Source organism: Megalops cyprinoides, chromosome 2 (assembly GCF_013368585.1).
Source record: "Megalops cyprinoides isolate fMegCyp1 chromosome 2, fMegCyp1.pri, whole genome shotgun sequence".
NCBI classification, from domain to species: domain Eukaryota; kingdom Metazoa; phylum Chordata; class Actinopteri; order Elopiformes; family Megalopidae; genus Megalops; species Megalops cyprinoides.
In genome coordinates, this window is record NC_050584.1 from 68,604,282 (window position 1) to 68,622,586 (window position 18,305).

At 45.6% G+C, this 18,305-nt stretch overlaps 2 protein-coding genes and 1 non-coding gene across 5 annotated transcripts; 2 read left to right on the top strand and 1 right to left on the bottom strand.

The window, feature by feature from the left end:
* Positions 1 to 626: 626 nt before the first annotated feature.
* Positions 627 to 3,157, bottom strand: LOC118772356. Its single transcript, XM_036520616.1, has 3 exons — positions 2,624 to 3,157; positions 1,813 to 2,364; positions 627 to 1,067 (listed from the first exon to the last, which is right to left on the bottom strand). Exons 1-3 carry the CDS (start codon positions 2,912 to 2,914, stop codon positions 627 to 629), a joined length of 1,284 nt encoding a protein of 427 aa, XP_036376509.1. The 5' UTR covers positions 2,915 to 3,157.
* A 7,139-nt stretch (positions 3,158 to 10,296) lies between these two features.
* LOC118773497 (peroxynitrite isomerase THAP4-like) lies at positions 10,297 to 13,815 on the top strand. Of its 3 annotated transcripts, none has more exons than XM_036522456.1 (4): positions 10,297 to 10,767; positions 11,775 to 12,078; positions 13,175 to 13,281; positions 13,385 to 13,815. In XM_036522456.1, exons 1-4 carry the CDS (start codon positions 10,399 to 10,401, stop codon positions 13,718 to 13,720), a joined length of 1,116 nt encoding a protein of 371 aa, XP_036378349.1. In that variant the 5' UTR covers positions 10,297 to 10,398; the 3' UTR covers positions 13,721 to 13,815. The 3 variants fall into 3 exon arrangements, with proteins under 3 accessions (XP_036378349.1, XP_036378350.1, XP_036378351.1); XM_036522457.1 differs by having other exon boundaries at positions 13,181 to 13,281; XM_036522458.1 differs by lacking the exon at positions 10,297 to 10,767 and adding an exon at positions 11,599 to 11,671.
* A 3,769-nt stretch (positions 13,816 to 17,584) lies between these two features.
* LOC118773853 lies at positions 17,585 to 17,775 on the top strand. The gene has a single exon (XR_005004765.1). It is a non-coding gene; the product is annotated as a U2 spliceosomal RNA (small nuclear RNA).
* The last annotated feature ends 530 nt before the right edge of the window (positions 17,776 to 18,305 follow it).

Genomic DNA, 18,305 nt, shown 5'->3' on the forward strand with positions numbered 1-18,305 from the left:
AATATCACGCTCACTCGGCACACTGCCATTCACCTCAGATCCAGCAAGCAACTTTCAAGCAATTACTCCTGAAGGATCCTTTACTGAAGACCCCCGACTCGCACACAGAGGAAGCTTCTGTAAAACACCCTCTGGGCAGTAGATTCAGTCCTACACAAATTACTGATATTATTTATTAGTGAAAAACTATTATTAATAGTAAAAAAATTACAGGTATGTTTAATCCTTCTTCTGATTGAATTTATTGTAATATTTCACTATACCAACATAACAGAAAACATTAAAAGGCACTCAATTTGAAAAAAGAGAAGAATGAAAAAAATACAAAACACAAAACTTCCAATAATAAAAAAAAAAAAAAACTTTGGATTAACAGTCCAAAGCAAAAAATTTCAGGTAGATTCAAGTAAAACGCAACGAAACAGCATGCAGTGCAACTCGGGTTCATTCAGTGCATCATGTCCGCCAGGCAGGCAGCACTGTGAGACTCTGTGAGAGGAGGTCTGCAGCGCTGAGGGCGGGGCACTCGCTGAGGTAGGTGTGTAGAGGTAAACTGACAAAGGGAACACGTTTGGGGAGGGCCGGGACTGGAGCCCGTGCCCTTCTGGTGCAGAGCCCAGCAGCTGTTACCCGGTGCTGAGCCAGCCGCACTGCCTCTGCGCCTCGTGGACCAGCGAGAGGATGTTTCTCTTCAGCTGCTCCTGCACGGAGGCCACGCTCACCCAGCCGAGCTCCTCCTCCAGCTGCTGCAGGAACACACGCAGGCTGGTCTGGCCCTCCGGCCGGTCAGAGGCCTCCGGGGGCACCTCCCCCAAATCCCACTGCACCCCCCCCGGCCACAGCTCCACCACCTCCCACTCCGGGCTCACCGGCTCGCCGGGGGATTTCACGGTCATCCTTGCAGCAGGATGCCAGGGTCCGTCCTCGTTATCGCCGACGACCTGGTCCTCCTCTTCCTCCTTTTTGCTCTTCGCTGCACTTGGTAACGCCTGCTTCTCTGCTCCTCCCCCTCCAGCTGGACTTCTGGGCGAAGTCTCGGACACACACCTCCCACTAGGATCATCCCGCTGTGAAGAGATCGACTGAAGTTACAACACTGTCTGACTTTGCAACCTTTACACACACTTTTCTTTTGTTCACGATCTTGATCAACGCTGACTAGTCTCTCCCACATGTGAGTTTAATTGCACTGATTAACAGCTGACCTCACTCCCCGAGAAATGGCCGATTTACTCTGATCAAAACACAGCTAGTTCTGTGCGTGCACGGGTGCGGGCACGGTGGTCACAGCTGCTCAAGTGGAGAAGGACAGTTTACTGCTGCACTCGCTTCTGAGCTGCTGATGACGGACACAGCAAAGGCATCACCCCACACTTAACATGTTACCCATTTATACCGCGGGATATTTACTGAGGCAGTTCTGGGTTAGGTACCTTTCCCAAGGGTACAGGAGCAATGCCCCAGCAGGGAATCAAACCAGTCAACCTCTCAGGAACGGGTCCTGCTCCTTACCACTGCACCACACCGCCACCAGAAATGCTTAAACATAATCAACAGCAGCAGTGACACCAAATTGCCACGTGAATGAGCTGCTTGCAATTTGTACAACACCAGTTTACAGTGTTCAATTCCCTATAAGGCATAAAAGCAGGGATGGTGCTCGTCAAGCCTCCCTGTAAAGTTCTGCGTTTGGTCCCCCCTCTGAGTGAAACCCTCCCCACGCTTACTGAATCCACACAAAAGGGCTTAAAACTCACTTTATGTTCCACGCTAAGCTCCCACTGCATCATTTATTAACCGAAATGCCCTCACCTTCCCTGCCGTGTCCCTCCCGCTCGAGGGGCGTTCAGCGCTGGCTGGGTCGGGCGTGCAGTGGGTCAGCTGTGGGTCAGGTGCCGGAGCTCCAGCCTGCTGTTCCAGCCGCCTGTCTCCAGACACGGGCTCTCCCGAGGAGCTCTGGGGCAGATCCAGGCCCCCCTTCCCCTGGGAAGAGCAGTTCAGCCGCCCAGCTGTGAGGAATGCTTTAATGGTGGCGTGGTCTAGACGCCGAAGGTTAACTCTAAGTTCTTGTACGATCTTCACAGTATTAAAGCGTGAATTCCTTTCACTCTCTTGCTCCTTTTCCACTTTCGGTTTACACACTATGGGCCGGCCGTCCTCTTCCACAGGACTGTCACTCTGAATCACGTGACCCGTATCCTCCTGCGCCTTTTCATTCAGCCAGTTCAATCCTACTTCAAACTGGTGATTCAGCTCTGGCTTCGGTTCATGTTCCGGAGACTCTTCTTTGACGGGGAGCACCTCTACTGCCTCTGTGTTACAGGACGCCTTGCCAGTCTCCGACGCACTCTCTCCATTTCTTTTCTGTGAGATAAAATAGGAAAACATACAGATTTTTTTGTTAGGGGAAAACATGATTTGATATTTAGATTATTTGAGAAGTTTTGCTTGGCAGACACTTTAATCCATATAGTTGTGTGTAATTTTTCTTTTCTGCAGCTGAATATAATCCCGCACAGATAAGGGATTATTACCTACTGAGGTCTACAAACCCTGCGAGGGCCGATTCTCATGACAGGCCGATCTCACTGTTCATTCAACATTAGCCGATGCAGCGACTCACCCTGGCGGTCTCTCCACTGCTGGCGTGGCAGGTCGGGCCGCACGAGAGATCAGGTGAGTTCATCGGGGGTCTCTCTCCTGCGACAGCCTGCTGCTCCAGCTGTCCGTTTCCTGAGGGAAGCTCTTCTGAGGAGCTCCGATCCCGCGCATTCCCATAAAAGCGCTCCTTTTTCAAACACAGTCTGTGTCGGTAAAGACTTGCCTTTGATTTAAAATACAGGCTGCAGTGGCCGCAGAGATATGGAGTTACCTGATGTTTGTCTTGGTGTTTCCTACAGGTAGATGCTTTCATGAAAGTCTTCCTACACAGAGTGCAGGAGTAGGGTCTCTTTAAAGGGTGGACTGCTTTAGTATGTTGTAAGACCTGTTCATGGCTACTAAAGTTTATCCTACAACGGCGGCAGCGGAATAGTTTCTTTCCAAGGTGACTGTGTAAATGAATCGAAAGACCATTTCTGGTGTGAAATGTTTTCCCACACTGTGAGCATCTGTGTGGTTTTACAGGCTTTTCACCGCCAGGGTCCTCATCAATCACAGAAACATGGAACAAACTGTGACTGACTGCATGTTCTAACAGAACACCACGGTTGAGAAAGCTCTTCCCACACTGGGTGCAGAGGTATGGTGTCTTTCTTGTTTTAATTTGTCGCGGTTCTTCACGGGATACTGAAGGGGGACCTAGTCGGTCTGGCTTGGAGAGACGGTTTGGCAGTGGACTCACTCTATTCTCTCTGTCCGAAGAGGCTGCTTGTCTAAGCGCATGATCTGTACTAACTGGAGGTCTACCTGAATTTTCCAAGGCAGATCCTAAGTCCCTGTTTCCAACTAGCACCCCTGCTGGGTGTTGTTGGTACTGCAGACTGAGACTCCCCCCTCCTGTGTCTTTAGAATGGATCCCCCCATTTACATTAGGAATATTTACACTTAACTGCAGGCTGGTTTCTGCAAAATTAACACCCCTTTCACCCCCCTCCTTTTTCCTCTTCTCTTCCTCCAAAGCTTTTGCTTTCAGCTGCTGGCCCTCCCCCACACAGCTGTCTCTCTGGTTCCGGCTCTCTCTGCCACAGGCTTTGATTCCAGGGAGTGACTCTGACTGCGACCCTCCAGTCACAGATTTCTTGCAGCTTTTCTGTCAGATAAAAACGCGGAAGATTGAAGGATTTAACATTAATAAGGTGATAGAAACTGACATTTCACCTCATTCATTTTACTATAAAATTAGGACTCGACGTTATGACCAGACATTTGATCACTGTGAAAAATTTTCACATCAGTCAATGTTGATGGTTGTTCACTTAAGATAAACGAGTACATCGCTGATTTTCGTTTACATTCCTGAACATTCTGTAGCTTTGGCAATATATTAATGTCATTCATGCAAGTTGTTTCCTATAGTGAATCCGAAATCTCCCGAAAACGTTTTCTCCCACCTTTAGCTATTACCTTGTACCAGAAAAAGTAGATAACTTACCCGACATCTCGGAATCGCGGTGAGTGTCCCTGTGGCGGAGCGCCGACCCAAGGCTTTCTCCGCAGCCTTCGAGTACCGGGCCCCCCTGGATCTGACCGCAGCGCTGCCCGCCGAATTCCGACATTCCTTAGCACTCACGGAAGGGACTGCGCCGGGTTTCAGCACAAGTCTCGTCTTAAACCCGAATTCCCACTGTCTGTATCCGTAAAAATCGTCAGGGAGAAAGTGCGCACTGCAAATGGCAGATTTGTCATCTCCTGGAGACCCCCGAGCCCAACTGGCCCGCTTCTGTCTCACAAACTGGTCCCATTTTTTACCGACTTCTGCCTCTTTGGGCCACTGATGGATACTCACGCCGCTCCATGGTGTACGGCCACACCCGGATATCACACATCGCTTTGGCATGTTTTAAAACCAGAAACGTCTAACCTTAGATTTACTGCAGATCTACGCGCATCACAAAAACGTCTTATTATAACTTTCAGTGACAGTCACAGATTTTCCCAGTTGAGGTACAAAAACTGCTTTTTTGTCCTGGACACAGATCAGTCAGAGAGTGTCTTCATCCAAAGATCAGCGTGGTTGAGTATTAAATTCCCTTACCCTTAACTCTGACGACAGAAATCAACTACCTGCGTGAATTTTCCTACCTTTTCTTTACATTCATGATAACTGGAAACACTACTCTGTAGTTTTCCCCCGTCTCGGGATACTAGCAAATTATAGTAATCGGTACATTTTAAATCAGAAGTAAGCTGTTTGTCGGACAGCGCTGAAGCTAGCGAGCTACTGTTACTGCCAGGTTACAACTTCAACACAGACGCACAGGTAATCGGCCAAGTTGTTGAATTCAACATTTCATTAGTGCTACATTAATTGCTCCAATTTTTAGCGTTAGCAGTAGCCATACCGCTCAAATGCATATTGTTTTGTTGAAGTTTTGAGGCCAGTTTAAGATTGTTTACCTCATGACGCTCCCAACGGCCAGCGCCATGCCACCGGCGGCTAGGCGGCGACGAGAAGAAGTACTTCCGGGTTACATTTTCCCCCCGAATACATCAAGATAAAAGTAGACGCTTTGGCATGAAATACGACGATAAATGTAACGTTTTTGGTTGTATTCATGCGTGAAGTCGTCATATTTATCGTCATATTTATCAGCTAACCTACAGTATTCAGGTATGATATGTGTAATTACAGACATTTTGAGGTTTCTAGAATATTTTATATGGTTTCACTGGGGCACAAGCCACTGGCGTCAGGAATCTGGGCTGCGATTTTTTTTCTTGATATACGTCAAAATAAAAGTCATCGTTTAAACGTGAAATACGATCATAAATATAACGTTTTGGGATGTTTGACCCCTGAAATGATCATATTCATCAGCTAGCCTACAATATTCACGCATAATGTGTGTAATTACAGACATCTGGGGCTTTCTACAACACATTGTATGTTTACGTATAAGGACAACCTTTACATGCTGTTGCCTGGCAGATGTTTGTAAATTTGTACATTTAAAGTTACATTCACATTTTCACATCCAACAAAACGTTCAGAAGTTCACACTCTCCAAACAACTGTACATGCACTCTTAACTAATTCCCCTTGTTCACAGTTTTTGTTTGACCAGATAAGAGTGGGTAGTCTAGACCAGTGTTTCCCAAACCTTGCTGCTTGATTAAATCAGGTGTGCTCAGCTAATCAAAAGTGCCACTGATGAGTTCAGTCAGGTAGGCAGAGCAAGGATAGACAGAGGATATGCAGGACAGTGGGCCTCCAGGAGTAGGATTGGGAAACACTGGTCTAACTGGTCTTTCTGTTATGTTATGTTTTTTTATCTACCGAGGGAATTCAGTGCTGTGTTTTTGGCCGCTGTTTACATCCCTCCGCGAGCTAACTCATCAGCAGCACTCGGTAAACTCCATGAAGCTATCAGCGCGCTGGAAACAGCTCACCCTGATGCTGTTTTCATCGTCGCAGGAGACTTCAACTACTGCAATCTATGGACTGTGCTTCCAAAATATTTCCAACACGTAAAGATTCCCACACGAGATCAGAAGACGTTGGATCATGTTTACAGCAACATTCGTGAGGCATACAAAGCTGCCCCCCGCCCCCACTTTGGACTCTCAGACCACATCTCCCTGTTCTTGTACCCGGCTTACAGACAAAGACTCAAACTAAACTAAACTAACAGCGGTTAAACTGGTTAAACGCTGGTCTCCAGAGACTGAGAGTATCTTACAGGACTGTTTTGCACAGACAGACTGGGATGTGTTTAGAGCTGCAGCCACACTGGAGGATTCTTCTATTGACATAAATGAGTATGCTGAGTATGTGACTGGGTACATCAGCACTTGTGTTGACCACATTGCACCCACCATACAAATCAAGAAGTTTCCAAACCAGAAGCCTTGGATTAACAGTCAGGCATGCCACATGCTGCATGCTCGATCCCTCGCATTCAGATCAGGTGACGAGGAGGAGTACAAGGCAGCAAAGTACAGACTGAGGAAAACCATCAGGGAGGCTAAGAAGCAGTACAGAGAAAGGATGGACGGCTTCTACTCTACTGCTGATGCTGGACGGATGTGGCAAGGCCTGCAGCACATCACAGACTACAAAGGCACCACCAAAGAGATCACCAACTCCCCCCCCCCACCCTTCCGGAACAACTAAACCAATTTTATGCCCGCTTTGAGATCTCCAGCAGCAATACTCAGAAGAGGTGCTCCAACACCCAGACCATGCACCCCCCCCCCCCCCCCCCACTAACTGTCTCAGCAGCTGATGTACACAGAGTCCTGAGAAGAATAAACCCCTGCAAGGCAGCAGGCCCAGATAACATACCTGGGAGGGCTCTCAAAGCATGTGCCACAGAGCTGGCTGATGTTCTGGCCTCCATGTTCAACCTCTCCCTCTCACAAGCCACCGTCCCCACGTGTTTCAAAACCACCACCATCATCCCAGTTCCCAAGAGGAGCCCAGTGTCTTGCCTGAATGACTACAGGCCAGTTGCACTCACTCCAATCATCACAAAGTGTTTTGAGAGAATGGTTCTGGCCCACATCCAGAGCAGAATACCTGGAACACTGGACCCCCTGCAGTACGCCTACTGCTCTAACAGATCTACCTCGGACACCATCTCTGCAGCCATTCACATAGCACTTTCTCATCTGGAAAACAAAGATGCCTATGTCAGGATGCGCTTCATTGACTCCAGCTCTGCTTTTAATACAGTGATCCCCGACAAGCTCACCAGCAAACTGCTGCACCTTGGTCTCAGCCCCACACTCTGTGACTGGATGTTAGATTTCCTCACTGGCAGGCCACAGGCTGTCAGAATAGGAAATACAACATGTAGCAGCATCGTGATGAACACCGGCACCCCACAAGGATGCATGCTCAGCCCCATGCTCTGCACACTGTTTACACACAACTGTGTCGCCTCTCACAAGGACAACACCATCCTGAAATTTGCTGATGACACCACTGTCATCGGACTCATTACTGGCGGTGACGAGACAGCATACAGGGATGAGGTGGCAAATCTGGTGACATGGTGTGAGGAGAACAATCTCACCCTCAACACAGACAAGACCAAGGAAATGATCGTGGACATGAGAAAGGAGGAGAAAACTCATCAGCCACTGATCATCCATAGGCTTGAGGTGAAGAGGGTGAGCAGTTTCAAATTACTGGGCGTCTACATCTGTGATGACCTCACTTGGACACTTAACCCAGCTGGTCAAAAAGGCACAACAGCGGCTGTATTTCCTGAGGAGGCTGCGGAAATTTGGCATGTCACCACAGATCCTCAGCAACTTCTACAGCTGCATCACTGAAAGCATCTTGACCAGCTGCATCACGGTGTGGTATGGGAGTACCACTGAAATGGACCATAAGCATCTGCAGACAGTGGTAAAGACTGCTGAAAAGATTGTTAAGACACAGCTACCCTCTCTGCAGGACATCTATCATCGAAGAGTCCACAAAAGAGCCTGCTCCATTGTCAGGGACTACACCCACCCCCAGTGCAAACTGTTCACACTCCTACCCTCTGGCAAGAGGTACAGAAGTGTGAAATGCAGAACATCCAGACTAAGGAACAGCTTCTATCCAACAGCCATCAGACTCTTGAATGGGTCAAATACACAAATACACACCTCCCCGGCCTAGCCCATGCATACATTCACACATACACACCCACACCGCAACCAACTGCATGCAATATGCATTTTGCACAGAACTGTTGCCGGGACTATAAACCTGCACCATTGGTTATTGCACTACTACTCTTGCTGTACATTGTATACTTGGAACTGATATTGCACATTATTAATGTATATGGAACTGACATTGCATCAACATTGCACATCCTACACTGCACTGATGTCCTTTTTGCACATTTAATGTATATATCCTTTATTTATTTTTCTTACACTCTCGGACCTTTTTTATATATTTTCTTTCTTAAATTCTTGTGTTTTCTTACCTAATTGTACTTCTTACTCTTAACGGCATTCATAAGTGGAAGGCAAAGGAAGTATTTCATTGTACAGGGAACTTGTTTCTTTACTGTGCATATGACAATAAACTTTGAACTTTATATTTTATGGTATGAAATGTAAAAAAAAAAAAAAAAAACTTCTGTACTAACCTTGTCTCTATGTTGCAGGTTTTGTTTGCAGATTTCTGTTTTATTGTTGCAGGATATACAGGAGCATGGTACTGTAAATAATTAATTTGCATTCCTACTTCGATCTTTTGCTTATGAGGTAGTTAGTTAAACCTGACTGATGCACTAATTGTAAGTCGCTTTGGTTTAAAAGCATCTGCAAAATATCAAATTGTAAATTGTAAACTGTAAAGCACCAACTGATTAGACTAGCAATAAAAATGGAATTAACGAAGACAAAAAAAAACATTAGTAGACAAACGTGCAGTATTCTGCAACACACTGTTAAAATACAACACAGTTTGAGCCAGTAAATTGTTTTGTTTATTACTGCATAAATAAGTAAAACTGTAAGATATAGAAAAAACTATTATGTTTATTGAATATACAGGTAATTGCCAAAAAGAGGAAACACTTGAGTAAATGAGGGGTACAAAGGCAGTTTCATCAAGAACAGTCCACTGAGACCTTCACACGGACGGATACTATGGCGGGATTGCATAAACACCTTACTACACCTACGCCAAAATGCATGTTTGCAAGTCATTATCATCAACCTTCAGCTGCAGCAAGTAAAGTGGTGTAGATAACACAGGCAGTGGTCTATTGAGCAGTGGAAAAAGTCATCCTTCACCCTGTCCTCATCAAACAACAAGCAACCTGCAGGCCGGAGTGCCGGTGTCTCACAACGAGAGGTTCTGGCAGCTCTGTTAAGGTGTGCGGTGTGTTCTCTGATATCGCTTGTCCTGCTTAAAGCCCTTGGGTAGATATCATGAGCAGCGAGGCTGCCAGCTTGAGGAGTGATTGTTCTGTTTGTTAATGGTTAATGGTATGCTCTGAGGCATTCAGGCGCATAAAGGCGAGAGTTAAGGCTTTCATAGAGTTTATTGATAGGGGTGTGTTGCATATCAACACTGAAAATGATTAATTTAACTTACATGCTCCAGGTTATTATCATCTAATAGTAAACTAAATGATGTGATTTGCTTTGTTTGGCAATTTCCTGACAGTATCACACACTGGGGCAGAGGTTCAGTGACAGCAACAAAACAAAAGGTGACATATCAGTGTCCATAATTTCAGTGTTTATGTGCTGTAAAATATGTGTAATATTAACATGATGTGTGATATTAACAAAGCTGAAGACAGGAAGTCTCATGCGCTGTGAATAAATGTTCTAACCCACGTGCTCCTGCAGCCCAACTCAAGGTTCCTGCATCTTTCTAAACATTTTCTCACCTTGTGCCTATCACTGATTTCATTCATTTATACATTTTATCTCTAAACATATTTACATATAATATTTTTACAATGTTATATGCGAAATGCATATTAAAATATTATTAAAATACATAAGTCGCATCAAACATCACAATAGGTTTACCAAGCCATGAGAGTTCAGCCCGCTGACTACATAACACATCACCCACAAACTCTGCATGCAGGGCACAGCGCTATAGCCCGCATTGTGTAGGCCGGAAACATTTGGCTGTTACACCGGAATGCAAAGCCTGCAGACAGCGCTGATGAGAACTGACCAATCTCAGCGGGGTCCGCCCGAGCCCGTGTTTGCAGGTTGTTGCCGCTGTTGCCCTCCAGCTGCAATATTCTGACATTTTTAGGGATGTCGTCGTGCGCGGTCCCAGGCTGCAGGAATCACAAAAAAGTTGCGGAAAAAAGCACGCTGAGTTTTCACCGATTCCCGACGAGAAACGCTGTCAGGTGTCGGGACTGGCTGGCGCGCATACGAAACAAGGCGTTCGATGAAAACACGCCGCTGGAAAAACTGAAATCGTATCGAGTGTGCAGTCAGCATTTCACTGAAGATGACTTTAAAACAGATTACATGCACCTGGTCATGGGGACAAAAGAAAGGAGAGAACTGGTGGAGGGCGCAGTCCCTTCCATTTTCCCGTGGACCGTGAAAAGTGAACCAGATAGCGAGGGGAGATCTCCCAGCAGCGCCACAGAAGAAAAACGCAAACGCTTGGAGGTAGCTGGCGGCTGAGAATAACTTACCTCATTTTTATTGATATTGGCTCTGATAGATTGTTGATAGCTGTGACTACATTATGGATTCAGGTTGTCTTGTTTGGCAATATGACAGTGTCAGAGACGTGGTTGAGTTGCGTAAGAATGCTTGCCCTTATTTCAGAGTTAGTTGGGCTGGATTGGTCCATTCAGGGGAGATTGCATACCTCGATTTCAGTCCGTATCGGGCAAGTATGTCTTCGCAGACGCGCTCAGCCACAGCACCTTACAAGAAATGCAGTCCGTCAGGTTAGCCAAATAACCGCACAGACAGTGAAACAGCAGTGCCATTCTGCAGACAAAGCGCCGTTGTGGGGAGCATTGCCGCAAGGGGAGGAATTGCTTTATAAAGTCTGCAGATATTTAGTCACTGATTACGTATCTGATGTGTTCAGTTAATTTATTTTACGATTGATTTGCATTAATTTGCATTAATTTATCATTCATCTAGGGTGATTTGAAAAGTATATATTTTTTGCTGCAATTATACTTGATTTTTATTCACCCCAGAATAAATAAATACTGTATGGATATTCATACTGTAATTCAAGAACTTATTGTTTTGGTTTTTAGGCAAAATGATGAAATGGTTGCCTATTTCAAGTCATTCATGTAGGGGGTTAAAGAGTCCCTTCATCTCTATGTAAAGGGCACAAAGTCTTAACTGGTAATATCCTCTGAGCTCCTGCCTCGTTAAAGCAAAAGTGAGCTGATCTTTAGACATAGGATACAGTTCAGATGCACATTGGCTGTAAAATAAAGTGGTTTAAACAATCTGCCGTCCACTCCTGCAGAGATTCCTCCAGGCTACCCAGAGGTGACCGTCTGCACAGCTCACCACACAAACACTGAAAAAAGCACTTTGGGTGTGTTGCATCTTCATCTTGTGAATATTTTCCCACTGAAACTGAGTGCATGATGATCATTTTTTTCCTCACGCTTTGTGCTTTTCTCTTCCGTATCTCACAGAGACACAACACAGAGCACAGGATGGACGCTGCGGAGACGTCCTGGAACTCGGAGGAAATCATTTCTGTCGTCATCAAAGAGGAGGCTCTGCAGTATGAACTGGAGCCGGAGCTGAATCAGCAGCATGGACTGAAATCAGAATCACGGGGTCAGATCAAGCAGGAGGACAGAGAGCAGGCGATACAGAGGGACAGTCCTGTGGCAGAGGGCCGCCAGCTGAAGCTGTGTAAAGAGGAAGTGAAAAAGGAGGAGAATGAGGATGAGAGTGACTTTGTGGATGCCACAGTGCGATGCAGTGATGCAGGTGTTTCACTCTCTCTCAGCAGCCCTGATTAAAGACCAGCTCTTACTCCTGACCAGTCACTCTTCCTTTGACACATGGCTTTTATCAACACACAACACCTCTGTCTGTATCACCATCTCCTTGGGCTCGTCTCACCCCAGCTGCCGCTGTGCTCATTGTGAATGCAGTCGTCCAGCACACTCACATGCTGACCGTGTCCATTTCCCACAATGCAATTTCTCAGCACACTGCAGTGAGCTTAGCGGTTATTGAAGGAGGGGCGTGGCTGAGCGTGGTGAGAGGCCCTGCAGACACGCCCACTCCGTGAGCTCTTGTTCAGCCAATGACGCAGCTGGGATCAGACCTCGACTGTAGAGCTCAGCTTGCTCTGAAGGCGAGTGCCTTAACTGAGAGCTACTTGGGAGTCAGTCCTCGTTTTTTTGATGAAATTTAAATAAATTATCTTTCAAACTTGCAGTGGCCGTTACCGTGAGAATAGCTATGGCAGTGATAGGTCTGATCCTGTGACCACATAAACTGTCAGGACAGCAGAAGCCAGCTCCGTTCATACAGGATATAATACAGCTGTTGCGTGTTCACACGTATATTGGCATTTTCATTCCTGTGAGATTTCCAGCTGCACTGATACCTGTGACAGAGTTTAAGGAAAGGCGGATCATTTACACACAGTGTCGAGACGCTAGCCAACACTTCTCACAAAAAAAAAAAAAACAGCAAAAAAATTACAAAAATAATTTTATAAATCTACCAACAAAGGGAACCAGCCTTGAGTACACAGCCCAAATCCAACTCAAACACCCTGCCTACTTTGCAGCTACACACTTGTATTTAATAGCCCTTAACTGGCAGGTAAAGCTAATTAACCAATGGCAGGCTTACACAGACAGACAAGTACAATTAAACAATTAACACGTAATCTGTTTAGGTTGAAAACAAATGGATTGACATGAGCTCAGTTATTGACAAGGTGGGAAAGTGAAAGACAAGATTGTTAAACATTTAAACAATTAACAAAAAAATGAACTTTTAGGGGACAGATCAAGATTTTCCTACAGCAACAGGATTCTTCCATTGTTCACACAACTTTATTTTTCAGTTATAGGAAAGAAAGGGTGGCTGCAACCTTCGCTGAGTCATCTCCAGGCTACCCAGAGCCAACCAGCAGCGCCTCCCACCACACAGGCTCCGAAAACCATCCTTGGGGTCAGTCGCTGCTTCATCTTGTGAATATTTTCCCACTGAAACTGAGTGCATGATGATCATTTTTTTCCTCACGCTTTGTGCTTTTCTCTTCCGTATCTCACAGAGACACAACACAGAGCACAGGATGGACGCTGCGGAGACGTCCTGGAACTCGGAGGAAATCATTTCTGTCGTCATCAAAGAGGAGGCTCTGCAGTATGAACTGGAGCCGGAGCTGAATCAGCAGCATGGACTGAAATCAGAATCACGGGGTCAGATCAAGCAGGAGGACAGAGAGCAGGCGATACAGAGGGACAGTCCTGTGGCAGAGGGCCGCCAGCTGAAGCTGTGTAAAGAGGAAGTGAAAAAGGAGGAGAATGAGGATGAGAGTGACTTTGTGGATGCCACAGTGCGATGCAGTGATGCAGGTGTTTCACTCTCTCTCAGCAGCCCTGATTAAAGACCAGCTCTTACCCCTGACCGGTCACTCTTCCCTTTATACCAGCTTCCAGTACATGGTTTGTTTTATCAGTGTACACCCCATCAGTCTCTATCACCACCATCAGGCAAACTTACAATGCTGCAGCTAGCTAATCCTGTGGCATGAAATATTGAAGTATTTTCAGTGGGTTTCTGTCAAGTGCCATAACATTCAGACACTCAAAATATTTTACTTCCTTGCTCTGAGAAACAATTTGTCATAACCATGGTGGTGTCTCTTTGGCTCGACAGCCATCCCCAGGTGACGGGCAAGTGCAGTCTTCTGCAACGGAGTTCGCACTCGAGACACCTTGCAGTTGTATTCACAGTGAAAGACTTTATTCAAATGAATAAAAATATGTGAAGAGTAAGAGGGAAAATGCCCGTCCTTAGCTTTTTATGCTTTGTTCCCCTTTATTTAGACTTTTTGGAATCATTCCTGATATATGTTAGACTCATCTCACCATGACAACCACTACGCTCATGCGGGAAGGCTGGGGTTTGGTGAATGTAGTCCTCCTCTGTGCAATCCCCTGCACACTGCAGTGAAATAAACGCATATTGGAGGAGGGGTGTGGCTTCACTGATGTCATCTGAGCAGCCTGCAGCCACCTGGTGAATAGCAGGGTGCCTTGGAGCAGCGAGATGAGCAGCTCCTGCTGACACACCCACCCCTACCCACTGAAGCCAGTCGAACCCTGAGCTTACACCTCAGCTTGCACTGGGGGGGGGTCAGTCTTCACATTTTTAGATGAAATGCAACAATTGATCTGAACAATCTTCAGGACTGTCAGGACAGCAGAAGCCAGCTCTGTTCATACAGGATACAAAATGAAATCACAGCTGTTGCGTGTTGACATGTAGACTGGAAATTTCATTCCTGTGAGTTTTCCAGGTGTACTGATACCTGTGACTCAGTTAAAGGAAAGGCAGGTCATTTTACACACCAGCCTCTTCCACTGGTCCTACAACTTTATTTTTTAGGTACAGAAAAGAAAGGGTGGCTACAGCCTTTGAGAAGACATCACTATGAATCCAGAAAGAAAATACTAAAGATGGTCCTTTGACATTTTCATAATCATATGTTTAAATGTGAAACATTTACATACATAAATTCAACAAAGTTCAGAGGCCTGCATGCAGTCAACCATCCATTGGAACAGCTCATTGTTGTGACAGAAAGCGGTGAATGCTGGCATCAAATATAAATGATTATGGACAACACAAAAACATGCAGTGTTATTTATATTATGTTTATACGCGAGATAACAACTGTACATTTGGGTAGAAGAAGGAAAGCTGTAAATAACTGCCATCATATGAAAAGCTAAACACCCTGACTGTTTTTGTGTTGGTAATGAAGACATTAAGAGCTGACAGGGCCTTAATGATTTCATTCAGGGCAAAGAATGGAGCCGACAAATACAGATGACAGACCACTGGTCATTGCAGAGAAGCCTGTCCTTTGGCAGTTAGGGTTGTGTTTGTATGGTGGCTCTCAAAACGGAGTGATAACAAACTGGTTCACACGCTTCCTTCTCTTGACCTTTGACCCTTATGCATCAAACGAGAGTCCCCAAAGGCTTTTAACTTTTGCAGTATAAAGTTTCGATTGACAAAACAACAACAATGATGCAAATCGATTAAAAATAACTAGCTTTATATAATATTATGATGATATGAGAACGAGCTATATTGATATTATTTGGATTCCCATCGTGTGGCGTAGGTGCTGTGACCCTGAGGCGGCTGGTTGCGTAAAGCGCACAGAACCGCGGGCTGCAAATTGAAAATGCGCGGTTTCGCAGTTGGAAATTCAACCGATTAAGTGGCTACTTTCTCTTGAAAATGTTGAAAGTGCTTAGCTGCAGTATAAATCAGAGGGGCTTGGTCATGATTGTCTTCCCAACTGAATGTTGTTTCTGTAAAAGTATTTGTTAAAAGTTTAGACGGTAATTCTGGAAAGAGCTCGCTGCGCGGGTAGCTCATTAAGACTGAGCGCGATCACTCGGCCTTTTCCAATCAATCGCCATCTTGCAGCCATCATCTACTTGGCGCATGTAAGTATAAACTCTCTCTCTTTTTTTTAGAAATAAAAGTGGATTGTGTGCAGTGGGGTATTTGGGTGATGATGATATATCGAGGCTACATGGGTCATGCAGCTAGACCAACAGGTGTGTGTGCTGAGTCTGCAGAGTAGCGGGCAGCGCAGCTACAGGGGAGATGGGTTGGAAACACAGGCTAACTCCAAGTAACATGCTTATCCATAGTAATGCTGACTACCGCTAAACAATGAAGTCCGAGTTGATCCTTCTGAAAATTTGGATTTACAAGATAACGGGGAAACCGTGTGTTTGATTTAGCCCTAGAGGAAGGATACGCCTTCAGTAACATCATCTTTGAGACATTTGGCGCCATTTCAGCAAACAACTCAGCGGTAAGAGTCCACAAAAGTAACGCTTTTAAAACTAACTTGGACGGTGGGTAAAGCTGGATTTAAAGCATCTGAATTGCTTTGGCGCTATAGCCTACGTTTGAATTTTACTTTTTAAAAATGTGTCCGTTTTCTGCGGGTTGGGGGTTAATTGTGTTCGTATGACGCCACCTTGTGGATTTGGCTGCAGTCCCGCACCTGCGAGTGCGAGTCTGTTACCCCCGTGTTCCTGTAAGAGCCCATTCGCTCTGAAATAATTCAAAAGTGCAGGAGCCTCCATATGTGCGAGGTGAATGTGCCTTGCGTGTTTCCCTCATGTTGCGCTTTTAAATGTATTAATCTTGAATGTAAACCGGGGTCGCTGTTTACGATGTTCACTCTCACTGCATTGTTTCTCATTCGAAAGTAGCCAACTAGTGTTCCAGCCGGACACATGGCGTGATGGTGTGTTTGGGTTGATTTCAATGATAGTGTTTTGGATAAATTGTTAGGTAATTCAATATAACGCTGATCTTCTCCGCATCCCCCAGTTTACACGTGCAGTGCCGGTGTCCCGGTGTCTGCCCCGTGGGAGAGAGTTGACGTCATGTGAAAGTATTTAGTAAATATTGGATTGAACACTTATGAATCAGTGCTACATAATATGTTGAATCTGAAGACGAGACGCTGGGGAGGCTCCGTCTTAATCCTTGGTGCAGTTTATCACATTGTTAAATAGCGAGACAGTTCCGGGTGTCCGACCGGACACGCAGCGCTTTCGCGTGGGTAATGTTTATGTGGCTGCGTGCTTTGGTGTTCCAGAGTAGAATTAATCTTGTGCAAAAGAAACATCCATTTAAGTCTTTGCCGAGAAGTGTAGGCTTACCAATATGCTAGCTACTATGTTTGGATGCTGATCAAAATTTACAGCCATACCGTCCCGTACTACAAACGCGCTAACTGCCGGTGCACCAATAAGAGCAGTAGCTTTGTTTGTTTTATGAAAGTGCTTTCACACCGATGTGTATCCAGCACTTTTCAAAACGGAATCTGTCAGGATAAGTCTCAGTATTACAAACTACTTAAAACAAAAGCGAGCGCGTCACCGTGGGGATAGTAAAGTCTTGCGGTAAAGTGTGTGCCTCGGCTCTTGCCGTAGTTTACTGGAACAATGCCACACCAAATTTCGGAAGATGATTGGTGGTAAAATGTTTTTGTGCATATTGCGGTGGATCCTGGGATATGTCCGAAGACATGAAATGATTAAAAAAATAACGATTAAGCATAAATATATTAGTCCGTAGCTATAGTGCGTGGTTTAACATTGTTCCTTTACGGGGATCGTTTGGGACGGGGACGCAGCCGTACCGTCACCGTCACCCTGCCTTGTGTTTCCGGCAGTGCCTCCCCCTACTCAAGCGTCGCTCCGGTATCGCTTCTCGGCCTTTTGGCTAAGATCAAGTGTAGTATCTGTTCTTATCAGTTTAATATCTGATACGTCCCCTATCTGGGGACCATATATTAAATTGATTTTTGGAACAGGGAGATGGAATAGGGGCTTGCTCCGTCCACTCCACGCATCGACCTGGTATTGCAGTACCTCCAGGAACGGTGCACTCCCCACCCGGGGAATAATGCGGTAATAAAGACAGACAATCTCTCCTCAAACAAAAGCATTCGCTAGTTCATCCTATTTGGGCACATTTATTGCCACACGTTAATATACTTTACGCTGAGGGCGCACTTTCCCCCCGGTCACTGACTGCACAGTAACCTTGCTGTTTCGCTAAGAACACAGCATCCAGGCATCCGCTTCAGCGCTTTAGTGTGTGTGTCCCTGGGAAAGAAGCAGGAACATTCATTTAGGAGAATACAGTTCCGGTCCTGAGTAATACACACCGCACTAAACTCCAACAAACACAAATGCAACAGAACTAAAGCTAGTTTTAGCCCAAACTAAAACTTGTATGTACTTGTATGTATTTCACGCATTCCTCTGCTACACGGGAATCTTCTCTAACAATCCAAAGTGAATGTGTTTGTAAATTTACTGAGCCCTCTGTCAACGAAAATTTTCTGTGCCTGTGGGATAGACAACAAAGTTTGTAATTGAATTGAATCCGGCTGAGAGCCATCAGCTTTCGCAACAGCG